The 27,910-nt window shown below is 44.3% G+C and overlaps 1 protein-coding gene and 1 pseudogene across 8 annotated transcripts in view; both read right to left on the bottom strand.

Moving 5' to 3' along the window:
• Positions 1 to 238: 238 nt before the first annotated feature.
• LOC115577043 (insulin-like growth factor-binding protein complex acid labile subunit) lies at positions 239 to 3,062 on the bottom strand (annotated as a pseudogene).
• A 591-nt stretch (positions 3,063 to 3,653) lies between these two features.
• Positions 3,654 to 27,910, bottom strand: part of ahr1b (aryl hydrocarbon receptor 1b) — a 43,110-nt gene continuing 18,853 nt past the window's right edge. The window contains exons 7-15 of one of the 8 annotated variants that reach the window (XR_003982998.1): positions 27,220 to 27,419; positions 27,020 to 27,129; positions 25,348 to 25,489; positions 24,043 to 25,264; positions 14,450 to 14,583; positions 11,602 to 11,678; positions 9,676 to 9,823; positions 6,255 to 6,349; positions 3,654 to 3,754 (exon numbers count right to left, since the gene is read on the bottom strand). Coding sequence is in view for 2 of the 8 variants with exons in the window: in XM_030409779.1 (XP_030265639.1) it covers positions 19,254 to 19,412; positions 24,043 to 25,264; positions 25,348 to 25,489; positions 27,020 to 27,129; positions 27,220 to 27,419 (1,833 nt within the window). In the remaining 6 variants the exon portion in view is untranslated. Of the gene's footprint in view, positions 3,755 to 6,254; positions 6,350 to 6,542; positions 6,962 to 8,043; positions 8,243 to 9,282; positions 9,363 to 9,675; positions 9,824 to 11,085; positions 11,679 to 14,449; positions 14,584 to 18,750; positions 19,413 to 24,042; positions 25,265 to 25,347; positions 25,490 to 27,019; positions 27,130 to 27,219; positions 27,420 to 27,910 lie in introns of those variants that run through there. The other 7 variants (XR_003982999.1, XR_003983000.1, XR_003983002.1 and 4 more) reach the window with 7 other exon arrangements.

The raw sequence follows: 27,910 nt of genomic DNA, 5'->3' as shown, positions 1-27,910 counted from the left end.
ATTGAATTCCTTGTGTGTGTCTCCACCCTTTGTTTCTTTACGAGACGCAATTTCTATGCTTTTATTTTGTTGACTTCCGGTTTCCCTCAGTGGTAAATTGTGATGTCTTGAAGTAGCCGAACGACTCCACCTAAAGGTCTCCTGAGTCTTAATTAAAGGGGAAACTTCCACTAATCACACATGAAAACATTCCAGTGATTCGTTTTAAATGAACACAACAGACTATAGGACTCTGGTCACAGTCCTCAGGGGAATGTCTGCTGCAGAAATAAAACATTTAATCACCATAAACACATGGTTGAGGAGCACAGATGTGTTATATGAGGACATATTATGACATTATCACTCATTAATGGTGCAGAAGTATCAAAATGTGACTAATTAATGCTCTGTTTTGGAGATTATTGGTCAAATATCACATAAAATAATATTATTTTCTACCAGAATTCAACAAAACAGTAATTTTGGAACATGTATAGAAGTTGACCTATATTCTTTTTTACAAGGCAGATATCACATTTGTTACAAAACTAGTCAAAAGTCATATTAAGTGTCAGTTTTTATGTGTTTTTATCAGAGAAAAATAGTCAGAAATTGTAGTTGCAGCTGCATAAATACTAATCAACACGGATCAAAACATCTTCCTCTCACTGTGGTTCAGCAAAGTGTCATTACTGTGGATTTTAATGTGTGTGTGGTGCCTGGAAACACAAACCCCACCCATGTGGTGTCCACTGCAGTACCCTCAATCACCTGCAGAGGACGCTGCAGCCCTCTGATTCACACTAAGACAGTTGACGTGTTGAGAAGTCTGGTTTTTTAATTGGAAAATGTGACATGAGGGGGAAAAGTTGGTCTTAAACATCCTGTTTAAAGTGATATTCATCATTCAAACAGTTAAGATGAGAAAATAAACCTCTGTGATTCCTAGAGACTCTGCGTTTGAAGAAAATGAAAGTGTTTGTTTATGAAGCAGATGTTTCAGAGTAATTCTCGGCACAGAGTCGGTTGTGAAATCCCACAAAATGAACCACAGAGTCTGAAATCTCTCTCCGGTCGTGCAGATGATCCTGTGGGATTTAAGCAACAAGCGTAAAAGTCAAACAGCTGTTTCGAACTCGTTTGACAAACAGAGAAAGGAGAAAGAAAGTTGTGTTTCAGTAGTCCGACTCATCTGACAGCTCCCCCTGCTGCGTCCAGTGCTTCCCCTTCTTCTTCTTCTTCCTCTTCCTCTCGCCCATCAGCATGGCGGCCAGCACGGTGATCACCACGGTGACGGTGATGATGAGCACGGTGACGGTCTCGGCGAGGCACAGCCCCGAGTCCACGTCCGTGAGCCGGTAGTCCTCCAGCACCGGCGGCTCCTTGCAGGTCAGGTTGTAGTAGTCGTCCAGGAAGAGCCTCTGGATGCTGCGCAGCTTCTTGAAGACTCTCTGCAGGTCGCACTCGCAGTTCCACGGGTTCCTCTCCAGCAGGATGTGGGTGCTGTAGGTGTGGATGCTCAGGAACGTCTTGAAGTGGACGGTGGACATGCGGTTGTTGGCCAGGTTGAGCAGCGTCATGCTGGTGAGCGGCTTGAAGACGCCCTCCTCCGTCTGGCTGATCTGGTTCCCGGCCAGATTCAGGACCTCCAGCGAGCGCAGCATGGAGAAGATGCCGCTCCGCAGGGACGTCAGCTGGTTGTCCTCCAGGTGGAGCTGCCGCAGCATGCTCATGGAGGAGAAGGACCTCACCTGGATGGTGTGGATGCTGTTGCTGGTCAGGTTCAGCCTCTGCAGGCCGTCCAGGTGCAGGAAGCTGCGGCTGTCCAGGCTCGTCAGGTGGTTGTGGGCGAGCTGCAGCTCCCGCAGGAACGCCAGGCCGATGGAGAAACCCTCCGTCAGGGTGGAGATCCGGTTCCAGCTCAGGTCCAACTTCTGCAGGAACTCCAGCTGAGAGAAGCCTCCGTCCTCCACCGCGCTGATGTTGTTGTTCTGCAGCAGGAGGATGCGCAGCTTGCGGTTTTTGGTGAAGGAGCGCTCGGGGATGACAGAGATGCTGTTGTCGGACAGGTCGAGGAGCTCGGTGGTGGGCGGGACTCTGCCGGGCAGCGCGGTGAAGAGCGCCCGGGAACAGATGGTGAACTTGAGATCTCCTCGACAGTCGCAGCCCAGCTCGCACCTGCTGCTGCTGCACCTGGAGGCCTCCGTCAGCAGCAGCACGAGGAGCAGGAAGTCCTTCATGGCTCTGCAAGCAACCACACAGAGTCAGGAGTCAGGTTTGTACGATGTTATAACCTTTGAATTAAAAAGTAACTGCTTATGCCATCGTTTCACTTTGATTCAGGTAGGGCTGCACGATTCTGGAAAAAATGTGAATCACGATTTTTTTTGCTTAGAATTGAGATCACGATTCTCTGGCACGATTTTTTTCACAAAATGTTTATTGCACTGATGAACTTGAACAAAACAAAAAAAAAACATTGTAGTATGGCAGAGGCATACTACTATGCCTCTGCCAAAGCAATGTTTTTTTTGTTTTGTTAGTTCTATCATTGGATAATAAATGATTTTTACAAAAGTAAAAAAAAATTAGTCTCCAAGATGAGAGGGCATCCTCTAATACCTCATGTTGTACAGTGTTTATTGGGGCCGTAGCTTTGGCTAGGTGATATGTGATAGCTGCTGTGATTGGCTTTCTAAAACGGAGGCATAATATTCTTCCTTTTCCAAAAGCCGCCTCAGAGGTGACGTGACGTGAAGCCCTAAGTTGGGCTGCAAACAGTTGACAACAAATTTGTCTTCAAAATAAGAGCTTTACATTGCACCCCATTGGAGTTTAGAACTGGGTTCTTAGCGGGGGGCTTTTAATTTGAAAGTAGCGACCGTTCCTAGCTTGTCGCTACAACAACAAGCTAGCAGTCGAGGTGGAAATAAGTGTACCGTCCTCTGTCTAAAACCGCGGACCTAGCCGTCAATAGGACGGGCAGATTGGCGGCTTGCTGGCTTGTCTAAACGGCCTCTCACTCACTCCTTCCAAACACTCAACTGCAGGCGGGCTTCCGCCACTGAATCCCGTGTTGTAAAGACGCTTTACCACAGGTTGAGGGAGGAGGCAGCGGCCGTGCTGCGTTTGGGGGCGCTTCAAAAAATCCGTGAGGAAAATAGGAGCATTTGTTTGTGATTCGGCTCGAGATATAAAATGCTTCAGAATCGCTGTGTGTAGAAATGAGATCACGTGTATGTGTGAATCGAGATCGCGATTTTTTAACGATTTTTTGTGCAGCCCTAGATTCAGGTCTTTATCTCCTCACAAAAAAAGTTTAAGGCACCAAAATGGTTTTGAAAAGGTGCAAGAATCATGTAAAAAGGTGTTGAATTAGTCTGAAGTCAACATTTAATTCCTCTGAAAGACATAAAGAGCAACTTTCTTCTTCTTATTCTACTATAGTTTCATTTATCTTCATTCTGTGGACGTGCTCATGATTTTAAAGAACACAAACACGACAAAAATGCCTTAAAGTCAAACATAAAGACACTTTTAAGCTCCTTGTTTCTCTTTTCTTCTCTTTCACAAAATCTCTTCATCAATAAAGCAAGAAAAACAGTTAAAAGACGAGGATGAAAAGAGCTTCATCCTCGTCCGTCGCTCTGCTGTCTGAGCTTCAGTCTTACCAGCAGCTGCTCTCGTGTTCCCGCGGCTGTTTTACCTGCTGACAGCCGGCAGCAGGTGGACACTGGACATGACGGAGGCGGGATGTCGCGGCCAGAAGAAGCTGTGGACGAGTGACAGCGCGGAGACAGCGAGATGGAAAGAGACACAGAGAAGAGAGGGAGGGAGGGAGAGCTCGTCAATTATTCACCAGGCGGCAGGTTGTGGGAGGGGGAGCTGAGAGAGATTGAAGCCGGGCCGGACCGCCGAGAGAGAATTAGACGGTCTGGACAGATTTGATTGATTGTAAGCAGGCGGGCGGGCGGGTGTTAATCTGCAGGATATTTATAGCTTTTATATGTTGGATCAAAAAGAATAGAGAGAGGTGAAGTGATTGAGTTTCTGTAAATCCTTCTTTAAGTAAATACGACATGAAGTATAGATGAAAAACACTTTGTTCTGTATTCATTTAATGTTTATGTGTTATTTTAGACAAACACACTGTTTTAATATGTTTGTTTCTGTTTTAATTGTGTGGTTAGGTTTGTTGAAAGTGGTGCAAACACATGTCTTCGCTGTCCAAGTTTTTCTTCCTTCCTCCTTTTATTTCTAGTATTTCTTTTAGATATTTAAAGAAGAACATTTAGTGAGCATTTATCTGTTGAATACGTCTGAAACAAGGCGTTTAAAACGAGTTTGAAGGAGAGAGATCTGTCACCAACTATTTGAAGACGTTGATTGAAGGTTGAGCATTAATTCACTGGATCTGTAAGAAGTGTTTTCAGCTGAGGGATCTGTTAGACAGGATGCTTCTGTCTGCACAGTTTACATGATAAAATGTGTTTTTAAAGCAACTATAAACACACATGTGAGCTCCAGTTTGACTCCTGCAGCACAGTGAACGAGTGGGATGATCTGAGCTTCAGTTCCTCGATATAACAACTCGATGAGCGACTGAAACTCCAGCGGGTCAAAGGTCAGGACCTGCTCTTTTGGTGCCTGATTTTCTGGTGATTATGCCGGATTAAGGAGGACGGAACATTAAAGGTATTACGTCTACAAAAAATGAATTACAGAGCCCGAAAAACATGCTGTTCCTGGATGAGGCTGAAGCTTTGACCCTCGGCTGACGGAGCGATCTGCAGACCCAGCTGGGAGATTGTTTACTCTCATCTGTAGGATGCAGCCGGGACGTATCGGAGAGACGGTGATGATGATGAGCGAGCGGACCTGTTGGTCACAGAGAGGAAGATTACACTAATACCGTCCAAATCCTCGGCCCAGATAAACCACCTCCGCTCGCTGCAGAACCGGAGCTCGTATCGGAGACGGTGTCCAGACAGTGTCGGTCAGAGATGGTACAGTAGTGTTTCCTCTCACTGATATTGGGTGTCTGCACGGATCCGGTGTCAGCTCGGCCTTTGACTCGACCCGGATCATCGTGCAGCACAATAACAGCAGCTGGAAACTCCTTCAGTTACATCTCCCCTGATCACTCAGGCTGATTGTTCCTCACTGTACTGAACCTACATGTGTGCTGCTGTTGCTGCTTTAATAGTTTATATTCTGGATTATGTGTTTGTGATTTCATCTGATGTAGAAATACTTTACATACGAGTCGTCGGTACGTATACGGTGTAGATTTACTGAGACTATCAGCAGGATTACAGCGAGACACAAACACTGACAGTGAAGCTGAAAGCTGCGTCGGCTTCGATGAAGACGCTAATCGTTAATCCTGGTGAGAGGATTACCTCCATGTTCTGCTGCTGCGGGGACATTAAAGTCTCACTCTCACTTTCACCGCTTCATCTGCTTTTCTTAGTGCTTCTTCTTTTACATCAACATTCAGAACTTGTACTCAGTCATGGTGCCTTTAAAGTAGATCTGAGATCTCTGTGACGTGTGTTTACCTGCTGAAGTGTTTGACAGAAAAGACTTATTTTGAAAAGGAACTGGTTACTTGAGTTTTGTTTTCAACACGATGTATTTAATTTAATGTTTCATTAATAAATATGTTTTCTACATCATTTCTTTCTTCCAAATGGAAAAATTAATGTGAAATCAATGATTAAAACAGATGATGATTGATTTAACAGATATTTCTATTAATGGATCTTTAAGTTAAAATAAATGATATTTAAACCTGAAAACACACGAAAAGAAACAAAATAATAAAAGCTGCTGAATATTTTTCTGTAGTTTTTGTGGAGTTGTTTTTTTAAAATTAGATTTTTAGTTTTTTAATTAAATTATTCTGCCAATTTTTGCTCAATTGTACTTTATTTTAATTTCTAACTTTTGTATTAGTTGTTTTTTTTCTGACATTTTGCTTGACTGTATTTTATTTTCTGTATTTTTTGCTCTGTTGTTTTTTTTTATTATCATTTTTTGATTCATTGTTTTTTATTTAATTTTTCTGTATTTTTTAATCTTATTTTTCTATATTTTTTCCCATAACATTTTTTTGTCTATTTTTCTATAATTTTCGCTTCTGTTGACTAATATATTTTTTTTTCTACGATCACATCTATTATCTTCCTCATATCTGCATGATGTGATCGATGTCCTGCAGCCTGTGTGGTTCTGAATGATCCAGAATCCTCAGCACCAGTTTGTCTCACCTGACTGCAGGCAGAGCAGGTGAGGCTGATGTGACGTCATCAGTGCGACCTGTGTGCGGTGCTCGGAGCGGCCAGCAGGGGGCGCGACAGCTCTGCTGGAAACAAAGAGAGGATTCACATCAGCAGCAGTAGTTTATTTATTATGTTGTGAGAATAAAACAGTTGTTTCTATGTGTACAGTTTGTTTTTACTTTGACAACAGCAGTAAAGATGTAGTAAAGGTGGTGCTGGATCACAAACTGATCCATAAAGCTGATTCAGACCCAACAGAACCACGTGTGACAGGATCCGAGTGGACGTGGAGACTCTGTAGGTGTGTGTACACACTGGTACGGTACGTGTGAATGTGTGTGTGTGTGTGTGTGTGTGTGTGTGTGACGGGTGGAGGTGTTAATGAGTGTGACAGCGGCGGTGCAGCGTGGCGGCTCGTTCACGCCGCTCCTCAGATCCAACATGGCAGCTGTGACTGGGCGACAGGAAGAGCCTCGGAGAGGTCGCAGAGGTCAGGGGGACGAGGAGGAGCGGGCCGGCGCCAGCAGATTGTCCCTGCCGCCGCCACGTCCTCAATCAGGTCCTCAGATCTGACAGGACGACGCGGAGGAGTTTGATTTCATGTTGGATCTGTTGGTCCTGTTTCCAGCTCGTCCTCCAGAGTCCAACCACTCTGAACACGGTGATGAAGACTCCTCACTGAGTGTGAACCAATTCTGTGGAATAAACATCATCATCATCATCATCATCATCACTCAGTGTCAGCGCTGACACCCTGAGCGGCGCCATCTGTCCATCAACTGTACCACACCTACTACTACTGTACTAGTGGGAGGACTGGACTGCAAATATTAACTACACACTGCTGCTGAAGCTGCAGCTGCCTCCAGGGAAACTACAGTAGTACTACATACTACTGCGATACTACTACGTACTACTACGATACTACTACGTACTACTGCGATACTACTACGTACTACTGCGATACTACTACGTACTACTGCGATACTACTACGTACTACTGCGATACTACTACGTACTACTACGTACTACTGCGATACTACAGTGTCACTGCTGCAGCTCCTGTAATCAGCTGAACTGGACAAAACACCACTCAGAGTTAAACTACAGCGCTGTGACCTCACACACACTCTGACGGATGTTAAACCTGTCGTATGTACGTGTAAAGTACTTCCTGTTTGACCTCTGACGTCTGTGTGTGTGTGTGTGTGTGTGTGTGTGTGTGTGTGTGTGTGTGTGTGTGTTTCCAGTCGGAGCCAGTCGATAAAGAAAAAACACCTCCAGGGAAACTGGGAAGAGAGGGTGTGTGTGTGTGTGTGTGTGTGTGTGTGTGTGTGTGTTTTCAAGCTTAGTCTCACACACACACACACACACACACACACACACACACACACACACACACACACAGTGGTCTCCAGTGGTCTGTGGTTGTCAGTGTGGATCCATCAGACCAACAGGAGGGAGGCCGTGACCTCCAAACCAGCACCAGTCTTCTTCTTCTTCTTCTTCTACACTTTTCTCTTCCTGTTTCCTCGTTACACTTCTCTCCTCACATTTTACTTCCTGTTTTCATCTTTCCCTCTTGTATTTCTTTGCCTCCACCTCTTTTTTTTCTGATTTTTCTTTCCTGTCACAACGTTCTTCTTTCCCTTTTGTCCTCTTTCTTCCACTTTATTCTCCTGTTTTATTCTCCTCCCTCCTTTTCTTCTTGTCTTTTCACTACTCACACTCATTATCTGTCATCCTCTTTTTCCTGAAAATCTTCTTCCTCCCACAATTTCTGATCTTTCCTCCTCCTCCTCTTTTCTCCTCCGTTTAATTACCGTCTTTTACTTTCTCCTCCTCTCGTCTCGTCGTTGATGCTTCACCTACATTTCACACATTTCTGTCTCCTCCTCGTCCTCTTCGTCTCCTTGAACCCTCCTCTTTTAACAGTTTGTTTGGTATCTAGGTCGAGGTGGTTTCTGCTCTCTAGTCTGGATAACACACGCACACACACACACACACACACACACACACACACACACACACTGTGAGTATTTTTGGCAGCTCAGTGTGCGATCGCCCCTTGAGATGTCAGAGCTTTTAGGTCAGGCGGATCTGTGAGCTTCAGCAGCTTCCTGGAAAAACTGGAGAAAAAAAAAAAAAAGCAGCAGGACGCCGAAAATACTCTGAATTATTCAACATCATCATATCAAAGTCGACACAACAAACAAGGAGAGCCTGAAGAACTCGACACAAACGGCATTAAAGGATTATGTTTCATCACAGAGGTCATCTGTTGGGCCTGTGAACGGCTCGTTAGCTGCTGTCAAAGATAAAACAAGCAGGAAACTACACAAGCTGCAGCATTTCCAAGTTTGGGGCTTTAAAAACGGTTATAAACTATATATCACTGGATCTGAAATGTCATCAGGAGGCTGGCGTGTGATTGGCTCAGGAGAGAGGAGGAAGAAGAGAGAGTGGGTTGGCTGTTGCAGGCTGTAGGACGGGCGTAGAAGCTCATATCTGCTCCATGTATGACAGAAGGGTGACATCTTTACATTAATGACACATTTCTGAGCATCATTAGTTTTTCTGCACATTCTTTAAATACATCAGAAGTGACTTTAACAGGATTTTGTCGCCGCCGAGTCGTTTAAGACATTTTCTTCAACACAAACACCAGAAAATGAACGTTTAAGCTGGTTGTAGAATGAGATTTTTACCATCAGTTGTTTAAGTTAATAACAGGAAGTCACAAAGTTCCCTGAATCTGTTGTAAACGTATCTAAACTTAAAGCCCCAGATGTGTTCAAAGTTTCCTCAGTGGGGAGCAGTTGTGTGTCTTCAGCTTCTGGCATCAATATTTGACGACCTCTCCACCCGCCTCATCTGCTGGGGTCGACAAAACCAACGCGCTGATGCAACATGTTTTGGCATATTGACATGAAGGACGGAGGGGGGGAACGGCAGCCATGTCACCGACACACACGCACAACAGTAGGTGGAGCGTGTGTGCGTGTTCGGTGGGCGGGGTTAAAGGTCGGAGGTCAAACTGTGCGGGTGAAGGTGCTCGGTGAAGCTTCACACGGAGGGAAAGTCAGAAACGTTTCGCTGTCAAATAAAATCACAACAGAAAGTAAACGGAGCTCCTTCAGTCGGCAGCTGGTTGTTAACAGGAGGACAGTTTTATAATAATAAACACACAACGGTCCTGCATATGACAAACTCTGTGATAATCAATCAAACTGCACCACACCCATCAGATGAGTCGGGTCACATTCAGGCTGAACGATTCCTAAAAATCCCGTTTAGTAATTGCAGGTGGTCGGAGTCAATGTGTACAAATTAAAAGGTCATAAAGGCTGTGTGTGTGTGTGTGTGTGTGTGTGTGTGTGTGTGTGCGTGTGTGTGTGTGTGTGTGTACCTGCAGGAAGCCGTCTGTGAATGTCCTGACCTTTCCTTCAGTGTCGGTGTTCAGCCTGCAGACCTCAGCGTGACGCTCGGGTCAAACCACCACAGTGTTTGTGTGTGGATCAGGTTTGATTGACAGGCCGAGTGTCCAGTGTCCAGCCCTCAGAACACAAACCAGGTAAATTAAAGGGATATTCCGGTGTAGATTTAATCCATGGTCTAAATCACAGTGAAAATGTGTTAGACTCCCTCTCGAGGGATCAAGTTAGCAGACCGCTAATTTACGGAGTTTTATCAACCTCAGAAACGACCGCACGACAACAATACACTGCAGTAAATGGATCCAAATATAAACCGCCACCAAAAAGCCACAAATAATGCTCAGAACAGCACCAAACTTCAGCAACAGTACAAATAGGGTCTCAGCACATAGTCCGGGGCATCTAACCTCCACTAGCTTAGCTGGATTTCTATTGTGAAGCTAAAAACAGATTTCAACTCTCCTCCATCAGCTTCCGGGTCGGGGAAGTCCCGACGCGACGATTACCGAGTGCGGTTAGAAATGCTCAATTCCGTTCTTTTCCCTGTCCGCTCTCGATAATAACTGTTATAAACTGGCAGGTAAGACACATATGAACTTTGATTGCTTTTCCATGGAGTCATAATCACACATTTTCATCCATGAGCCGCGGAACTCTACTGCACTCGGTAATCGACTCGTCGGGACTTCCCGTCAACAGGAAGCTGCTGCAGAAGAGTGGTAAATTTAGTCAGCTTTTCAGTAGAAATCCAGCTAAGCTAGCGGAGGTTAGATGCCCCGGACTATGTGCTGAGACCCTATTTGTACTGTTGCTGAAGTTTGGTGCTGTTCTGAGCATTATTTGTGGCTTTTTGGTGGCGGTTTATATTTGGATCCATTTACTGCAGTGTATTGTTGTCGTGCGGTCGTTTCTGAGGTTGATAAAACTCCGTAAATTAGCGGTCTGCTAACTTGATCTCTCGAGAGGGAGTCTAACACAGTTTCACGGTCTGTTAGACCATGGATTAAACTTACACCGGAATATCCCTTTAAAGCCATTTATAGTCAAATTATCTTTTCTAAAATATCATTAATGTTGTTAGGAATTTCTGTCAGTTAGCTGTAAGACAAACATTCATCAGCAGTGCTGACACAGTGGATTCTGACCTGTAGTTTCCCCAGTAAACAAACTGACCTCTTCAGCTGCTGCAGAGCCTCCAGGTGGAAAATCCTGGCTCGTCAAAACCAGGTAACATTAGTCCAAGCTCAGCAGGGTCGTCCCATGTACAATATCTATTGTATTTGTATGTTCTTTTCAACACATACACGTGATTTTATCATGAGCTCCTCGACTTCGTAGAAATTAACTGTGGATTTTGTTTCATCTGTCCTCTGAGTTTTAGTTCCTGATGTCCTGAAGCTCTCAGCTCATCCTGGTCAGTATCTAGATTTCATCTGGAGAAGCTCAACAAACAGAAATGTGTCTTTAAAATCTAGATGCTTATGAAAAATGTGGGAAGAGGTGTGGGAACAGACATATATGGGGTTTTATAAATCTATATAAATGTGTGTGAATGTGTCTTTAATCAAAGCTGTGTGTGTTTGAGCAGCCTGCAGGGAGTGGAAGCTCAGATGTGGGTTACAGGAGGTGGAGGTGGAGGTTGTTTCCTCCCTGCCTGTTAACACCAACCATTAGCTCTGTTTAAACCTTTATGACAGCTTACACTCGCTGTCCAGACGTCTCTGTGTCACTCAGGGGTCATAAATTAACCGAGACTGATCAACATTTTTATTTCCAAAGTCAGATTTCTCTGTTTTGACTTTTTTATTCACGTTTTATTGTCTGTAAAACGGTGACTATAAAATCCCGAAGTCCATGTTCATTATTATCTGTTTGTTCATCAGTGGAGTGTGTTTTACCTTTGTGCAGGAAGTATCTGTTTGTTGGGCTGGAGGTAATGAACGCTGACAGCCCGACGGGTGGAGACCGGGTGGTGCTGGGAGAGAGAGAGAGAGAGATCAGTGTCTCCTGCTGCAGCTCTGCTCATGGACGGAAAAATAAATAAAGAAACAGAAAAATCAATCTGTGAGGAATCGATCAGAGCATCAGAGGTCAAATTTGTGACGGACAAGTTGCCTGAAAGAAAAAGAAGACGAGGACGGTTCATCAAATACACCAGAACAGCGGCTGGAACATCAGATTTGTGACGTCACGTGAGCGTGAAATGTCCATTTTTAACTTTAAAACAAAAGAAAAAAGTCTGATGGATAAAAAAATGATGGATGTCAACACATCTTTAAAGAAAGACAGTTTTGAATGTGGTCTGAAAGCAGGTCAGGAGCTCTGCACTCGCTCAGTTTCCATATTTTCCGTTGGTGAAAAGACCTGAGTGGTTCGAGATGGTCGTTAAATATTTCATACCTTTTCTACGCAGCAGCAGCGACACACAGCCGCAGAGACTCCCGATCGAGGTGTTTAGTGCTGGACAATATCTCACAGTCGATATATTGAATGTTTCTGTGCACAAGGTGGTTTTAAATTTAAGACACTATCAGGATAAACTTGATTAAACAGGTGAGTTCCGTCTGTCAGAAGCAAAACAGGAAGTATTCTTAGATATCATGAATGGTTGTTACGTCCTCGCTGTGTTAGGATACGAGCGAGCTGAGGATTTGTAGCTTATGTGTAGATTTTCTTTCAGTTAGTCCGTATAACAAACATTCACCAGCTGTGCTCATACAGCAGATTGTGTCCTGTAGTTTCCCCAGTAAACAAACTGACCTATTCAGCTGTTGCAGTCCCGCCTGGTGACAAACTCCGCCTCGCCAGAACCAGTTGACGTCAGCGCATACTGGTGATCTGATCATGAGATCCTGGACTCTAAAAATGAACGTCTTTCATCCGTCCTCTGAGTTGTAGTTCCTGAAGCGCTCACCTCATTCTGACCAGTATCTAGTTTTCGTATGAAGAAGCTCAATTCACAGAAATGTCTCTTTAAAGTGTAGATGCTTATGAAAAATACGCTGAGAGAATATTTAGGTTTGACTCACAAATGTATGACTTAGCTAGAGAGAGTATTCATGCTTTTTTCTTGTAGATTTACTACTTTATTATCAGGTATTCTGAGATTTCATCTGAATATAATCCTCCTCCACGTCTCCAAAATGTTTCTCTTTTTTGACCTGCAATGGCCTCGATAGGAACACTGACTCGTCCTCCTTGTGGTTTCTAGGAGAGCTTGCAGTGAATTATGTTGATGACCAGCAGGACAGCAGCACATTTCCTCTTCCTCCCTGAGGTTTGAGCCTCTCCCAGCGGGCCTCGGCTGGCGGCCTGCGGTGGCGGCGGGCCGTGTGACGCGGCGGCCCGAGGAAGCTAAAGTGGGACACACAACATCTTGCTTGGATGATTGATCACGTCACAAGCGGTCAAAGTTAACCGGCTGCAAACTGCAGGAGAAGAAAAACTCTCATAAATGATTCGGGCCAAGTCATTAAAGATGCAGAGTCGGCAGCAGACAGCGTTCTGCACTCGGGGAAGAGGAAGCGGCATGTGCAGCTTTCTGGCTGCTAAAATTCATTGTTTAAAACACCTTCACAGTTTTATTTTTAAAATGATCTTCTGATGGAGGAGCTGAAGGTGAAATCACTGGTGGTGACCCCTGCTTCTGTTGCATTGTTCCCAAATTAGAAAGTGTATAAAACTCAGAGGTTAAGAAGCTTTGAGCAGCAGATATGTGATGTTTGGGCTCGCTGTCTGTGGGCGGATCACCTCTGGTATCAGTGTGTGTTTGTTTGCTTTTGCTCAGGCGCGATTTCACACATCTGCTGGTGCAAAAAGCGTAAGAACGGAGGTGTGGAAATGGACCATAGTGTTGTCTCTGTGTGTGTGTGTGTGTGTGTGTGTTGTGGTACAGGTCAGTGACAGCAGCTAAAAGCATCCTCAGGTTTGTTGGTGGCGTGCGTCACTTCAGCTTGTAACGTCTCTGAGGTCCCATGATGCAACTCAGGGTGGATTTTTCCTCACTGGACACATCGAATAATCGTGTTTTGAATATAAATATATTTTACATGTTCTTGTTATGTGATCCTAGCTTTGACGGTTTATTATTTTATCTTTTTTTTCTCCTCCTAACTCAACAACTCACTAAATTCAGTGATTTTTTAAAGGGAGTCTGGTGGCCTACATTGGATAAGGTTTACTGTAACTGTAAAAGAAAAAACATGTTTACTGTGTAATAAAATGTTATCTTCTTTCATAAATTGGGTGTAAATGTCATCCAATCACAAATATACAGCTCAACAAGTCCGCCAGTAAACAGGTTAATCACTAATAAAATAAAATAATAATAATTTGCTGAATTTACAACAAGGCCCAAATAATTAGAAATCTATCGACAGCGTTTCATCGAGTGTCTCCTAACTCAACAACTCATTAAATTGAGAGATTTTTAAAGGGACTCTGGTGACAATATAGAAGAAGCCCACATTGGTTACTGTTTGCTAAATTTGACATGTTTACCATCAATAAAATTCTGTCTCCTTTATAATGTTTGTGTTGTAAACAAGGACAGAAACAACTTGATGTTTTGCATTTAAAGCTGAAATTACAGAAAGGCACCAATGATTTAGAAGTCTGTCCTCATGCAACAACTCTTAAAATCAAGCAATTTGTTAATGGAGTCTGGTGATGTGTTTTTAAGCATTTATCAAACCTCTGATGCTAATTTTTACGTGTTTCTAAACAGGGTTCTTGTGAATTTCTTACCTAACCTTCCTGTATTGACTCAGCAGGAGGAACCTTTGTCTGTCTGGCTACTCTGTGCACTTCCTGAAAGGTGGATTGGGGAATAGGAGAACAGGTGAGCAGGCCAGGTGAGGACCTACAGGTGAGGGGCGCCTCTGAAAACACAAGATTTATGAGGCGATTCAGTGTGATTGCACAAAATCCTTTATTTCCAGGATCCGAGAGCACATTTCAACACACGGCTCGAAGACAAACTGCATTTTTAAAAAGTTTTCTTTACGTACATCTACGACCTTCAGTGATAAAAGTAGCAAAATAAAGTCTGTGCGCCTTAAAAAAACCAACCACGCCAAAACAGCTCACGGAGAGTTTGGTTCCAAAGTTTGACTCCAACTTGGCTGAAAACACAACGAAAACAACGAAACGGTCACTTTTAAATGTTATCTGGTGGACAAAGTGGATTTTAAGAGACTAAAAAAAAGGAAAAAGATTTTATATCTTTATGTAAAATGTTTTGAAACACGTCTTCAGATACTGACTGGCCCGACTTACCGTTATGGCACCGTTTAGTTTGGAGCTAAAGTGACGAACATGACATGAAGATAAAACACAACTCTTGGGGACAATATTCAACAACATGGAGTCATAAAATGCTTTTTTTTTTTTCTACAAGACTACTTTCAGTGCTGGAGAAGAGGTGATTTTAAAGTAGTGCTTGCAACAACGCCATTAAAAAACACAGTTATATACACACACAACCTTTTTTTGTTTGTTCTTAAAGCGCCTTGGAAAATGATTGTCATTTATAAATGTTTTCTCTCATACAGCATTTGATCTCAACTGGTTTTAAATAATCTGTTTTATAAGAAAAGTTTACAAAAGAATTAACAAAAACAAACAAATCTGTAAATGCGTTTAATGGTCGAGATGCTAACCGACGTCGACAGATCACCTCGGAGCACCTTTCAGCCGTGAAATAAAAGCTTCATGTTCTGAAAAAGAAAACAAAAAACGCCTTTCAACAGTTTTACACGAGACATTCAACGACGGAGGAACTGCAGACACACGTGTGTTCACATGTTTCTCATTTGGTTTCTGAGTCGGTGCTAAATGCTAAATGCTAAATGCTAAATGCTGTCCAGTCTGTCGTCACCCTCCAGCTTCCTTTTCTGTCCTTCAGGTCTGTTAAATGTGAGTAATGCTGCGTTCACGTCGCGTCGGCGTCGAGCTAGATTGTATATTTAAATCTCTACGAGTTAATGGTTGAAAACTTTCATTCTATGGCATGTTTTTCTCTGGATAACGATCATTTCTTGTAGGTTTGAGAGTAAAAGTACTCAGAAGTGATTTATTTTACTGCTGCAGATATTTGAAGTTACGCTCGTTCAGAACTAACGACTGAATAAACTCACGTCTTGGTTCGGTGTTGTTATCTGCGACCCTCGATCCAGCAGAAGCAGCACCAAAAATTAAACTATTAGCAAAGAGGCGGAACGTTTCCTGCTTCCACTTCAACTACTTCATATATCTATCATATAAAGATCGTCAGTGTTAATTCAATTATTGTTCATAAAGAGTTTCTGCAGGTTAAATGTAGACTTTTAAAGACCTGTTTCACTTCCATACTGACTGAAATCATCAGGGGTTTGCTGGTGGCTTCAAATCTTTTCATTTTAACAGCTTTTAAAGGTACAGATTGTGCTGCTCTTGACCCAGATACTAAAGGGATATTCTGGTGTAAATTTAATCCATGGTCTAAATCACCGTGAAACTGTGTTAGACTCCCTCTCCAGAGATCAAGTTAGCAGACCGCTAATTTACGGAGTTTTATCAACCTCAGAAACGACCGCACGACAACAATACACTGCAGTAAATGGATCCAAATATAAACCGCCACCAAAAAGCCACAAATAATGCTCAGAACAGCACCAAACTTCAGCAGCATCAGAAACAGGGTCCCAGCACATATTTCGCGGCATCAAACATTTGACATCATTGCCAGATTTGTTGGAATAGATAAACAAATCTCACCACCCAAGAAGCCTTCCTTGTTGTGGGGAGGCCCTGTGAGTCGATTACCGAGTGCAGTAGAGTCCCGCAGTAATGATCATCATTGAGCTGTGGAACTCTGCTGCACTCGGTAATCGACTCACAGGGCTTTTCCGACAAAAACAGCAACTATATCAAATGTTTGATGCCTTGAAATATGTGTTGTCGTGCAGTCGTTCCTGAGGATGCTAAAACTACGGTAGCTAGCGGTCTGTAAACTTGATCTCTGGAGAGGGAGTCTAACACAGTTTCACGGTGTGTTAGACCATGGATTAAACTTACACCGGAATATCCCTTTAAGGAACTTGCAATAAAACATACTATATGAGACTAATGTTATCAGGATTTAACGGATTCATACTCGAAGTTGCTTTTCTTTCCAATGAGACTCCACGAGCGACACATTCGCTTTTGCTTTGTTGTTTGTGGCGTTAACTTTGTCATTTTGGATCAAAATTCCTATTATTAAATTTCAGACATTTGTTACCCTTTAATAACAATTTCTAATGAGTAGCTGCAGCTGTTATTTACGTCAGTTATGACGTGAACGCAGCATCATCTCTCCTTTCCCTCTGACACACATGTGGGAGTCCAGGTTATGATTCTACGTGGGAACCAGGTTCTGTTGTATTGTCCAGAGGAAGTCTGGTGAGCAGTTTGTCTGACCGTGTAACATTCAAACAAAAACAACAAAGACACAGAACTGTCCGTACGACAGCCGCAGTAAAGTCTCAGTGAAGTTCAGGAGCAGCGTGTTCGGTATCGTCTGTCACAGTGTCGAACCTGCAGGTACGTTTCTGCATCGGAGGATTCACAGTGAGAAGAAGAAGTACGTCAGCTGAAGGACGAGAATATTCAGACGGCTTCACGTTGGAGCTTCGTTGAGCCCGGTTTGATTTCGAATCAACATTTTATATCCTCTGAATGGTTGAATCGCTCCTGTGTGATGACAGGAAGCTAAACTGGAGAAACACTTCCGTGCACTTCCTCCTCGGCCTTCAGCTGTGATCTATTATTTACAGTTGGGTCCTTGATGGATGACTGTGTGCATGTAAGTGCACTCAGTGTTTCGCGGTACACGACGAGACTGCAGGGTAAAGTAAGTCTGACGGGCCGAGCCGCCGAGACAAGGCATTAACGGGAGAGTTTCACACTGTCTCCGGTCAGGAAACTAAAATGCTTTTTTCTGTTTGATTTCAGTGCCACTGGCGGACAAATCAAGTCCAGAACATACATGTAAGTGCACAACATCATTGTAAACCTCAGATAGGCTAAAATGCAGCATTAGGATCAACGACGTGATGAATTAAAACCTCCTCCTGCTGTCTGACGGTTCACCTTCTGTTTCAATCTCATCTCAACAACAGTAACCAGAAGAATGAAATGCTGTTTAGTGGACACGTAAAGCACCGGGACGAACCACATCTACCGACCCGACGGGCCGTCTACACATCCAGGTGACAAACCAACACTGAAGTTTAAATAATCTGTTTGTATAAACGTCTTCTGACTTTACCAACCGCTCACGTCAGGATGAACGAGCAGCTTACCAGCTTCTAAACGTTTCTTAATAACTGCAGACCAGTTTTCCAAAAGCAGACTGTCGTTTTTTAAGGAAGAATCTTCAGTTCACTCACACAGTTTCTGTTAATTTCAGCAAATCTCACTCAGTGTTTTGGCTGTTTGTCGGAGCCGGAGCTCGATGTTGTTCTGTGGACTTGGTGGTTCTGCTGCAGTTCTACAGAGACGTCTGCTTTGCCTTCCACATTTTGGACAAGCCAAAGTTTAAGTTATCACACAATATTAGCTCATTTAATATGCTTCTAATATTTACTCTGCACATGGCGAGATAACTAAACAAGAGTCAAACTCTCAGATAAATTACTTGAGTGTTTCCTTTTTTCTTTCTGCTTTATACTTTATTCTTCTTCTCCGCTACATTTACTGGATACATTTAGGTACAAGTTACTTTGCAGAGTCAGATCTTTTGATTTTAAAGACTATTAATCGTGATTTGTGACCAATCAGATCGAGTTTTGGGGAACTTTGTGAGAGGAAGAAGAAGAAAAAAGACGCTGAATATCTGCCTGATAATCGATCTGTTACTAGAATACGGAGGCTGTGCAGATCTTCTGAAGGAGGAATTCATTAAGATTAAATAAAATGTGAAATCAGCGACAAAATTTACATTATTATCAGATTAAGGAAGAATTTAAAAAGGCTCCTTGTGAGGGGAAATCGAACTCTGCTCTGAAAAGAAGGAAACGACGTCAAAACATTCAGTCTGCTTTTATAAACAGTCTGCAGTGATGTGAAGGACGCTCTTATTTTGAAAAGCCGAGTGCTGAAACTCTGCTGTCTACCGTTTTACAACGAGACATCGATTATCTGAGCGGGAATCCATGTTGAGTTAAACATCTTATAGTGAAACAAAGGGAACATCAGATAAAGAGACTTCTTCTTCTTCTTCTTCTTCTTCTTCTTCTTCTGCTCTTTGTTAACAGTGTATATACACATCAGACAGTGATGAGTTTTGGCTCCGGAGCAAAAAATCCAACCAGATTTCGTTCCAGTGAGTCTGAAAAGTAAAAACACCCGCTGACAATAAATGTATCCGAATCTGTCAGTGAGTAGAAACATCACAACACTCAGTGTGACACAAAAAAACATAATTCCTTCGTCTCCGTTCGTCTCTCATTGTCGATCCTCGTCGTTAAGATTATTGAAGGTGGATGTGTTCGTATCTTTCTTGTCTTCTCTGATATCAGACCCCCTTTCAGAGGAAGAATCCAGATTTCTGGGGGTCCTGCAGGGCGGAGAGTCCGTCTGGACAGGAGACGGGGATGTCGGCCGGCGCCACGCCGTTCCCGTTGGGCATCAGACACGTCCTGATGTAGGCGGCGTTGGCGGCACTGAGGAGGCAGCCGTTCTCCAGCTGCAACACAAAAACAAAGTGCTTTCAGCTCCTTTTGATTTAAATATCAGGTTATTCAAGTCTTTACACTTCAGGAGCAAACAGAAACTCCTGACAGGAAGCAGCTCGGGTCCTGAGAGCCGCCATGACACAGTGATGACACAGTGAGGAAGAGGAGGAGTGATGGAGGGAGGGACTGTCACAGGAGGAAGGAGAATCACTTACATCAGCGTGACTTTAATCCCCTTCAGTGGGTCTAAACAGATTAACTGGCTGTCAGCTAGTTAACGCTGAAGAGGCTCCGCAGCAGGACAGAAGAAGAAGAACACTTTCTTCTTTTCTGCTTCGTTTCTGCTGAATATATGAAATGTGTTGGATCGTTTTCCGTTGGAAACTGTTTCAACCAGCGACATGATCAGAGTCAGAAAACATAAAGTTACTGGAATATTAAACACGATGTCACAAAATAATAACTTCATTTTAATTACGCAGTTTCTGTCTGTCGCTTTTCAGCAACTGCCAACAAAATCACATCAACACTGAGGTGATTAAATATGTTAACATGTGATTATATTAGTTTATGTAAAATGTCTTTCTGTATTTTCTAAATGACAAATATCTTGTATTTCAATTTTCTCACACCAGGATTTTGTGTTTTATTTGGAAATATTTAAAAGTATCTGTAATCTGTTACTGTAAAATATACTTTGAGGTATTTGTGCATCTGTGATCGTCAATTAAGACATATTTATCTGGATAAACAGTGATTAATTGATAAATTATTAATTATTTCCACATATTCAACTCAATAAAACTGGTTTGAATTTGTTTTCTGTTTTTCTTCTTTTCATGTTTCAACAAACACTCAGATAAATGTGTCTGAAATGAACTGAAGCTGAGAATCTGTGTCTGTTCTCATGTCGTCTGTGCTTGATGTGTGTTCTGGATTAGCGTAGCGTAGCATGCTATTAGTCTGATAGCATGAGTCACACAGAGCGTCTGTGAGTAATTAGTCATGTTTACAGAATCAGTGTCAGTGTTTTCTTATTTACTTACCGTCACTGGAGCTTTAAATCAAATGATTCTTATTTTATTACTTTGTTCTTTTTATATATCTGGTTTTATCTTTTCTACTGGAGCAGACTCAGATCTATTAAACACTTCTGTCTGATCTATTAATGTTTTTTATCTGTTCAGTATATTTTATTGTTGTAATAACACATTTATATCTTTCCTGCTCTGTTTCTCGGGTTATATGATGACAGATGTCTTTCCGCGTGAGAAGGAATGATGCAAGATTTTATCCCCAAAGATAAAAACAAACACTGAGTTAATCGTGGTGAGTTTTCAGTGTCGATAATAAAATTGACAGCAAACTGATTATTTTTGATTTGCCGCAAACGTGAGTCGCATCTTTCCAGCCGTTCCCTCATCAAGATTGTTTGTTTTCAAGTAATTCCAGGATGTTTTTGTGCCATTTTAAGACTTTTTAAAGAGATTTTCATGTTGATATCACTAATAATATATATTATTCTGGACAGGAAATGTCGTCCCGTTCCTTCTCGAAAGGAGATGATAAACACATCTTATTACCGTGTATTCATTATGAGCAATTCCATCATCCCGAGTCTTTTTCTGGCTTTCCAGGACACGTACGCACATCCCGACAGTGAATCAAACTCCAGCGGAGCGAGCTGAGAATAGCCTCGCCTGCCTCCCCCTCCTGCCTTCCTGCGTTCACAGCATTAGGTAATGATGACAGTCAAATTGTAGGTCAGCAGCGCTCATGCTTGACTGCTCGGCCTGCCAGTATTTTTCTTTCAGCGACAGTCACTGACCCTGAAGAATAACAGTGGAGGCTGAACGGGGCGGGGATGAATGGATGCCTGCCGGGGTCGGCCCATCTCTGCCCATCCCGACCTTATTCTATTCATTAGTGTATTCTTTCTCACTATACTGCCTCTTTGATTTTCTATCCCCCTTTCCTCGCACTTCATTATATCTCCTTTGTTATCCTGCGAGTTTGTTTTTCGCTCTGAACACCAGCGCTGCTCTTCACGCTCGGAAAAACAGACCGCTGCGGAACAATAACACTGAAAAATAGATGGAGGAGAGTCCGGAGACGATGAGGAGCAGAAAACAGACGCTCCGTTTGATTAGAGCTGCACAGATCATCACCTGGACTTCCTTTAACTGCTATAAAACATCATGAATATGTCTGGATGATGATGTTCTGTAGTTTCTCTGTGATCATGTGGCCATTCGTCTGACACCAACCTTTAATATTTGGTGTATTCGTCTTTAACTTAACCTTTACTTTGAAAAGAAAAACAGGGTGTTTGTCCCGTCCAACAATAAAGACGTGTTCTACTGGAGCAGACAAGTAAACCACAGTTTCTCCTGAGACATTCCTGGTTTACATCATGCTTCATTAATTGCCGAGGTCTCGTTACCTCGTTATGTTTTACGATGGGAATTTCTCCAGACCTCCAGCTACGCCTCGGATTTCTGTTAGGAGGACATTCCCCAGCCCTCGCTGCTCTGTCATTACTGGAAATACAGTAGTTGTTGTTGGACTTTCAAGGATTCCAGCGTCTCCTGAACGTTTACAGTCTCATTAACCAACTCAAATCATGGATCTGGGATCTGACTTCCATCAAGAGACCAACAGTCCAGACAAAGTTCTGTTTCATTCAGTTCTTCATCTTTGTTTTTCTGTAGATTATTTTCTTGATTAATTATCCAACTAACCAACAAACCAACTGAACTGGGTGGAGGTAAAGAAGAGGGTGTTGTCAGAAGTTAATTAATTTAATTCATGGTCTAAATCACCGTGAAACTGTGTTAGACTCCCTCTCGAGAGATCAAGTTAGCAGACCGCTAATTTACGGAGTTTTATCAAACTCAGAAACGACCGCACGACAACAATACACTGCAGTAAATGGATCCAAATATAAACCGCCACCAAAAAGCCACAAATAATGCTCAGAACAGCACCAAACTTCAGCAACAGTACAAATAGGGTCTCAGCACATAGTCCGGGGCATCTAACCTCCGCTAGCTTAGCTGGATTTCTATTGTGAAGCTAAAAACAGATTTCAACTCTCCTCCATCAGCTTCCGGGTCGGGGAAGTCCCGACGAGTCGATTACCGAGTGCGGTTAGAAATGCTCAATTCCGTTCTTTTCCCTGTCCGCTCTCGATAATAACTGTTATAAACTGGCAGGTAAGACACATATGAACTTTGATTGCTTTTCCATGGAGTCATAATCATACATTTTCATCCATGAGCCGCGGAACTCTACTGCACTCGGTAATCGACTCGTCGGGACTTCCCGTCAACAGGAAGCTGCTGCAGAAGAGTGGTAAATTTAGTCAGCTTTTCAGTAGAAATCCAGCTAAGCTAGCGGAGGTTAGATGCCCCGGACTATGTGCTGAGACCCTATTTGTACTGTTGCTGAAGTTTGGTGCTGTTCTGAGCATTATTTGTGGCTTTTGGTGGCGGTTTATATTTGGATCCATTTACTGCAGTGTATTGTTGTCGTGCGGTCGTTTCTGAGGTTGATAAAACTCCGTAAATTAGCGGTCTGCTAACTTGATCTCTGGAGAGGGAGTCTAACACAGTTTCATGGTGTGTTAGACCATGGATTAAACTTACACCGGAATATCCCTTTTAAGTGAAGGTTGTTCCTGCTCAGTGCAGAAGGACACACAGTGTAATTGACCTAAATGCGCCACACTGTCAAACATCAGCTCAGATATAACCAGCTCCTCCTCGCAGAGACTCTCCTGCAGTAGATCCTGGCCGACTCTCTCCTCAGCCCGCGCTGCCCTGACCCATCTCCCCCTCGTCTTATTTACATGGCATGTCTGCTCGCATCATCACAGTTTACACCGAGCTCCGTGCCAGCCCGCGGCCTCTGTGTGCTGACTCGGAAGAAAATCCATTTCCATGACAGTGAAAGAGAACAGCGCAGAGTTGAAGGGTTGTGGATCCTGCAGCTCTCGGTGTGTTGACGTTCGCTGGTATTTCAGGGTCACACACACTTGAGGCCTCGTCGGCGAGCTCGAATCAAGAGTCCTCCGCGCAGACCAAACAGTCCTGAGGAGGGCTGGCAGCTTCAGTCGTTTTGAGAAGGAAACGAGGAAGACAGAAGAGGTCTGACAGGAGACAGACGCCTTCAGTGGGAGAGCATCAGTCACCTTGAACAGCCCTGTCGTCACTGGACTGATAAAAATAGGACTTTACCCTTAAAGCTGCGTGTTTTATGTAACCTACAGGAATAATTAAAGACCCTGGAGAGATATTCTACTAAAAAGTGAATCAAACTCTCAGATCAGATCTGATTAAATCACACCCGTAAAGACCCGATGAAGCAGATTAGCCGACTTCAACTTTCTAAAAATCCTTCCAGTTCACAGTGACGAGATCTGAACTTCTGCTCTTACTGGTGACGTTTTTACAGCTGGATATAATCTGTAGCACCTTAAAATGTTAAAATGTTAAAAAAGTTGAGTTTTAGTGAGTTACTTGCTGCAGTTAAACTATAGTGATGATGAAACGGCAGAAACAGCAGGAGGGTGAGTCGTGGAGAGAGTGAATCAGAGCGAGCTGCAGAGAAAACAACAGAGTTATCTCCTGAGTGTGTTACCTTGCTGTGGGCGGAGTCCGGTGTGGCGGTGTTGAACATGCTGTAGGCCTCTAACGCCGGCAGGCTGTGCTGCGGCGGCGACAGACCCAGCAGCTGCTCCAGCTCCAGTGTGGAGCTCTGGGCGGGGAAACAAGATGGAGGAACCTGAGTCTGCAGCTGGCAGGGCCGCGTCGTGGAGACCAAACTCTGGTAGTGACAAACGTCTGGAGTCGCTCCGTTCAGCGCCGAGCCAGCGGGATGTGGCGTGCTGTAACCTGCGTGGCTGACCTCCATGTTGGGGGGGAAGGCGGAGTGTCCGTTTGGGATGTACGATCCGTTTGTTGCTTGGAAGCCTGGCGGCTGATGGTGGGTCTGCAGGTGGAGCGAGTGCTGCTCCTGCTGAAGCTGCCACTGCTGACTCAGGTGTTTGCCGTTCAGCGGAGAGGCTTTGACGACACTGTGAGGGTGCTGATGGTTGTGGTGGTTCTCCGTCGTCACCACCCAGTGACCGTTGGGAATCCCAGGTAATACCTTTGTGTCCACCGGTGCATGCTGGGAAACGCCTGCACTGGCGTGTTGCTGCATCTGTTGGGACAGCTGGATGATGGGCGGAGCCGGAGGAGCTGCAGGCGGCTGCTGGGTGGCGCTGGCGTCGTCCTCCCCCTCCGTGCCGTTCTCCAGCGCGTCGTGGATGTAGGAGAGGATTTCGTTGTTGGTGAGGAGGTCGCTAAGTGTCGGGATGTGGTTGGGGTCCAGCTCCACCTGCATCATCCTCTCGTCCAGCAGCAGCAGCTCCAGGTCTTCGGCGTTCAGTCCCAGGTTCTCCAGAGCGTTAAAGAGCTCGCTGTTGGAGCAGGTTTCCTCTCCGTCCAGCGACAGAGAGTCCAGAGTGGCCAGCAGCGGGTCGAAACTTGTCTTGGAGCCGCCGTAGCTGCTGTCACCCGGCTGCTCGCTGAAAAGGCTGCTGTGGTACGACATCTTGGGCTCCGGGTCCGGCTGGCAAACATACACAGACTCGTCCTGGCTCATCAGCGCTCCCAGGAGGCCCTTCGGGTCCAGATCCTCGGAGGAGTTCTTGTCCTGTTTGCTCTTCTTGGACTTGCTGCCTTTGGCTTTGCCCTGGAAGGAATCAGGGAAGCCGTGCAGAGGATAACCCGTCTGGTAGAGCATCGCCTCTCCGGTGGCGAAGGTGAACGGCAGGTGCATGGATCGCTTCCTCAGGTGCTCCCCTCCTTCTTCATCCCTGCGAGAACACGTCAGAAAAAAGAAATCAGCAGATGAAAAAGCTCAAACTCAAAAATCAAGCTGTGCCCATCGTGGACTTACACCAAAGGCCTCTGCGTGGCGATGATGTAGTCCGGTTTGCCGTTCTTGTAGACGAGCCTGGCGTTGGCCTGGACCCACTTCCAGCGGTTCTCCTTGGTGAGCAGCCTGAAGACGGTGAGGCCGCTCTCGCCGGTCTTGATCACTGGAATCACATCAGAGCTGAAGTTAGAGGCTCCGTGTCGCTGCTGTTTACGTCCCGAACGCCCCGCAGTGAACACACTCACGCTGCATTTGCTCAGCCGGGCGTGCTGCTGTGATGGAGGCTGCATGCTGATGTTCACTCCGAGTACATGCACATGTTACAAGTCCTGTTTGCACATTATGTCAGTGTGTGTGATCGCGGTGCAGGTCGTGTTTCTGAACAAGATCTCAGGTGGAAAGACTAAAATACCAGCAGAACAGCTGAGCAGCCGATTCGTTCTGGCAGTTTGTGTTTGTGTTTTTATTCTATTCTGCAGAAGAAATAAAAGTTAACCCTCTTTTTAAAGTCTATTTTTTGCTTTGTAACTTAAAACTACTTTCATTTTATAATCTGCACTTCTCACTTCGCCTTGATCTCGTGTTTTTATTTAGTTTTTAAACTTTAAATTTCATCCCGGCTCATTTGAAGTCCTAACTTTACATTTGATTTGTCTGAGAATGGATGAATTTTCCAGACTTTCAGTCAAACTTGTGTGTATTTCTCCTGTGACCTCAGACTGAACCACAGGACGTTTAGTTTTTGCATTTTAAAAGATGTTCTCGGATGTTTTAAACATCCGTCTGATCTTTACGATCTACATCATGTTGTACATGCTGCCCCCTAAAATTATGTCACAGTCGGTCAGCGCTGCGCAGTAAAAGCCACGAGACGCTGACCTTTAGAAGGAACTACAATATTTATATCTGTGGACAAACTCTCATCCTCGTCCTGAGACTCCGTAGCGTTCCTTTAAAGCCCGGCTCGTTTCTTCTCCCTGAGCTCTGAGGCTGATTATCTCTGCTGCCTCTGTGTGAATCCTGTCTGGTGGATGAATGTGTAGTGAGTTTAGATGTTTGGAGCACAGAATCTGTTGTGAGTATAATCAGCAGCCGTCTGTTCCGTCTGCTCGTGTGTTTGACAGCAGAATCTGTGTTGTTGTGTGTGAGTCTCCCATCTGTGCGTGCATCCGAGCGTGCCCGACACGTACGCATCTCCGCTGTATGTTCCCAAATGCATATGCATGTATTTCTGCTCCGGCATGCATGACTACATGCATACAGTGTGTGTCTTTGTGTGTGTGAGCGAGTCTGGTCGCGGTGCGTTGAGGGCGCCATGGTTACAGCTAACCGGGTCATCCGGTACGCGAGCTAAGTAGGACACTTGACTCTCGCTGGGAGGTTTCCTCCACACACACAGAGTGTTTGTTTGTTTGTTTGTTGCGTGTGTTATAAATGTATGTTGAGCCGAACACGAGTGACGGGTCGATAACTCTAACTGTGGATGTACGCTGAGGTTAACAGCTGCAAACATCACAGCTGCGTGATGTCAGAAAAGTCAATGAATCAGCTAAATCACTTCCTGTCACCACTCTGTCTGCACAATATAGACGTTTCACTGATGTTGACGTGTTTGTCATGTTGCTAAAGAGCCCTCGTTGTGTTGATTGGAATCATATTTCCTCACTTTGCTAATTTATTGACTTGCACTTACTTCTGACGTGATTCTCGGCGCAGTACAGCATGTCGGCGGCGTGAATGAACTGATAACCGGAGCCTCGGACTCTCAGCTCCGCCTCCGTGTAGCCCAGAACGATTTTACCCCTGAAAACATCAACAGCACCGGAGATAAAATCAATGAACTCGATTTTTAAATGAAACTGGTCACAAGTGTGCGTGTCTGACAGCGCGTACTTTGCGTCGCAGGCCATGGGAGTGAAGTCCAGCTTGTGTTTGGTCCTGAAGATCATGTTCCTGGTCCTGATCTCCAGGATGGCGGGAGGCTGGAGGGGCGTGGCGATGGCGAACAGGGCGAGCTGAGGCGGGCTGCTGCCCTCGCTGTCGCTCCTCATCTGACCGTGGAGGAACTTGAGTCGACCCTGGATGTTCAGCGCCTGAGAGGAGCAGAGCAAATATCAATACACGACAAAAAGATGGATTTGGATTCGTCTCCCTGAGAGCAGACGAGCGAGCGCTGCTTTCTTTTCTCCCTGTCGAGCAGCATCAGTCTTATTTATCCTGCCGGGTAATGTAGAGCGCAGAAACCACTTCAGAACACTGTAAACACACTGAGGGCTGGTTTCTCTTTCTAGAAACCTTCCAGCTACGCTCCCGCAGGTCACATGACTCCTTGTTCACTGGTTCAAACATCATTTCAGTGACTGGGACGTCATGTTGTGGGGATTCTTTGTCTTTTACAGGCGAGTAGACGCTCGTTCTCTTTGCTTGGCGCGTCCTCAGTTTCTTGAGATCTGACCTCACTAATCTGTTAGGTTGTCTGTCTAATAGTCGTAAAAACAACCTAAACAGAGGAGGTTTCCTTACAAACACAGACCGAACTTTCCATTTGTGACCGTCAGCAGCCTGAAAACACTTTCTCCCGTCT

This window comes from Sparus aurata, chromosome 24 (assembly GCF_900880675.1).
Source record: "Sparus aurata chromosome 24, fSpaAur1.1, whole genome shotgun sequence".
Classification (NCBI taxonomy): Eukaryota; Metazoa; Chordata; class Actinopteri; order Spariformes; family Sparidae; genus Sparus; species Sparus aurata.
The sequence above is the reverse complement of the archived record's forward strand: the minus strand, read 5'-3'. Positions and strand labels throughout refer to the sequence as shown.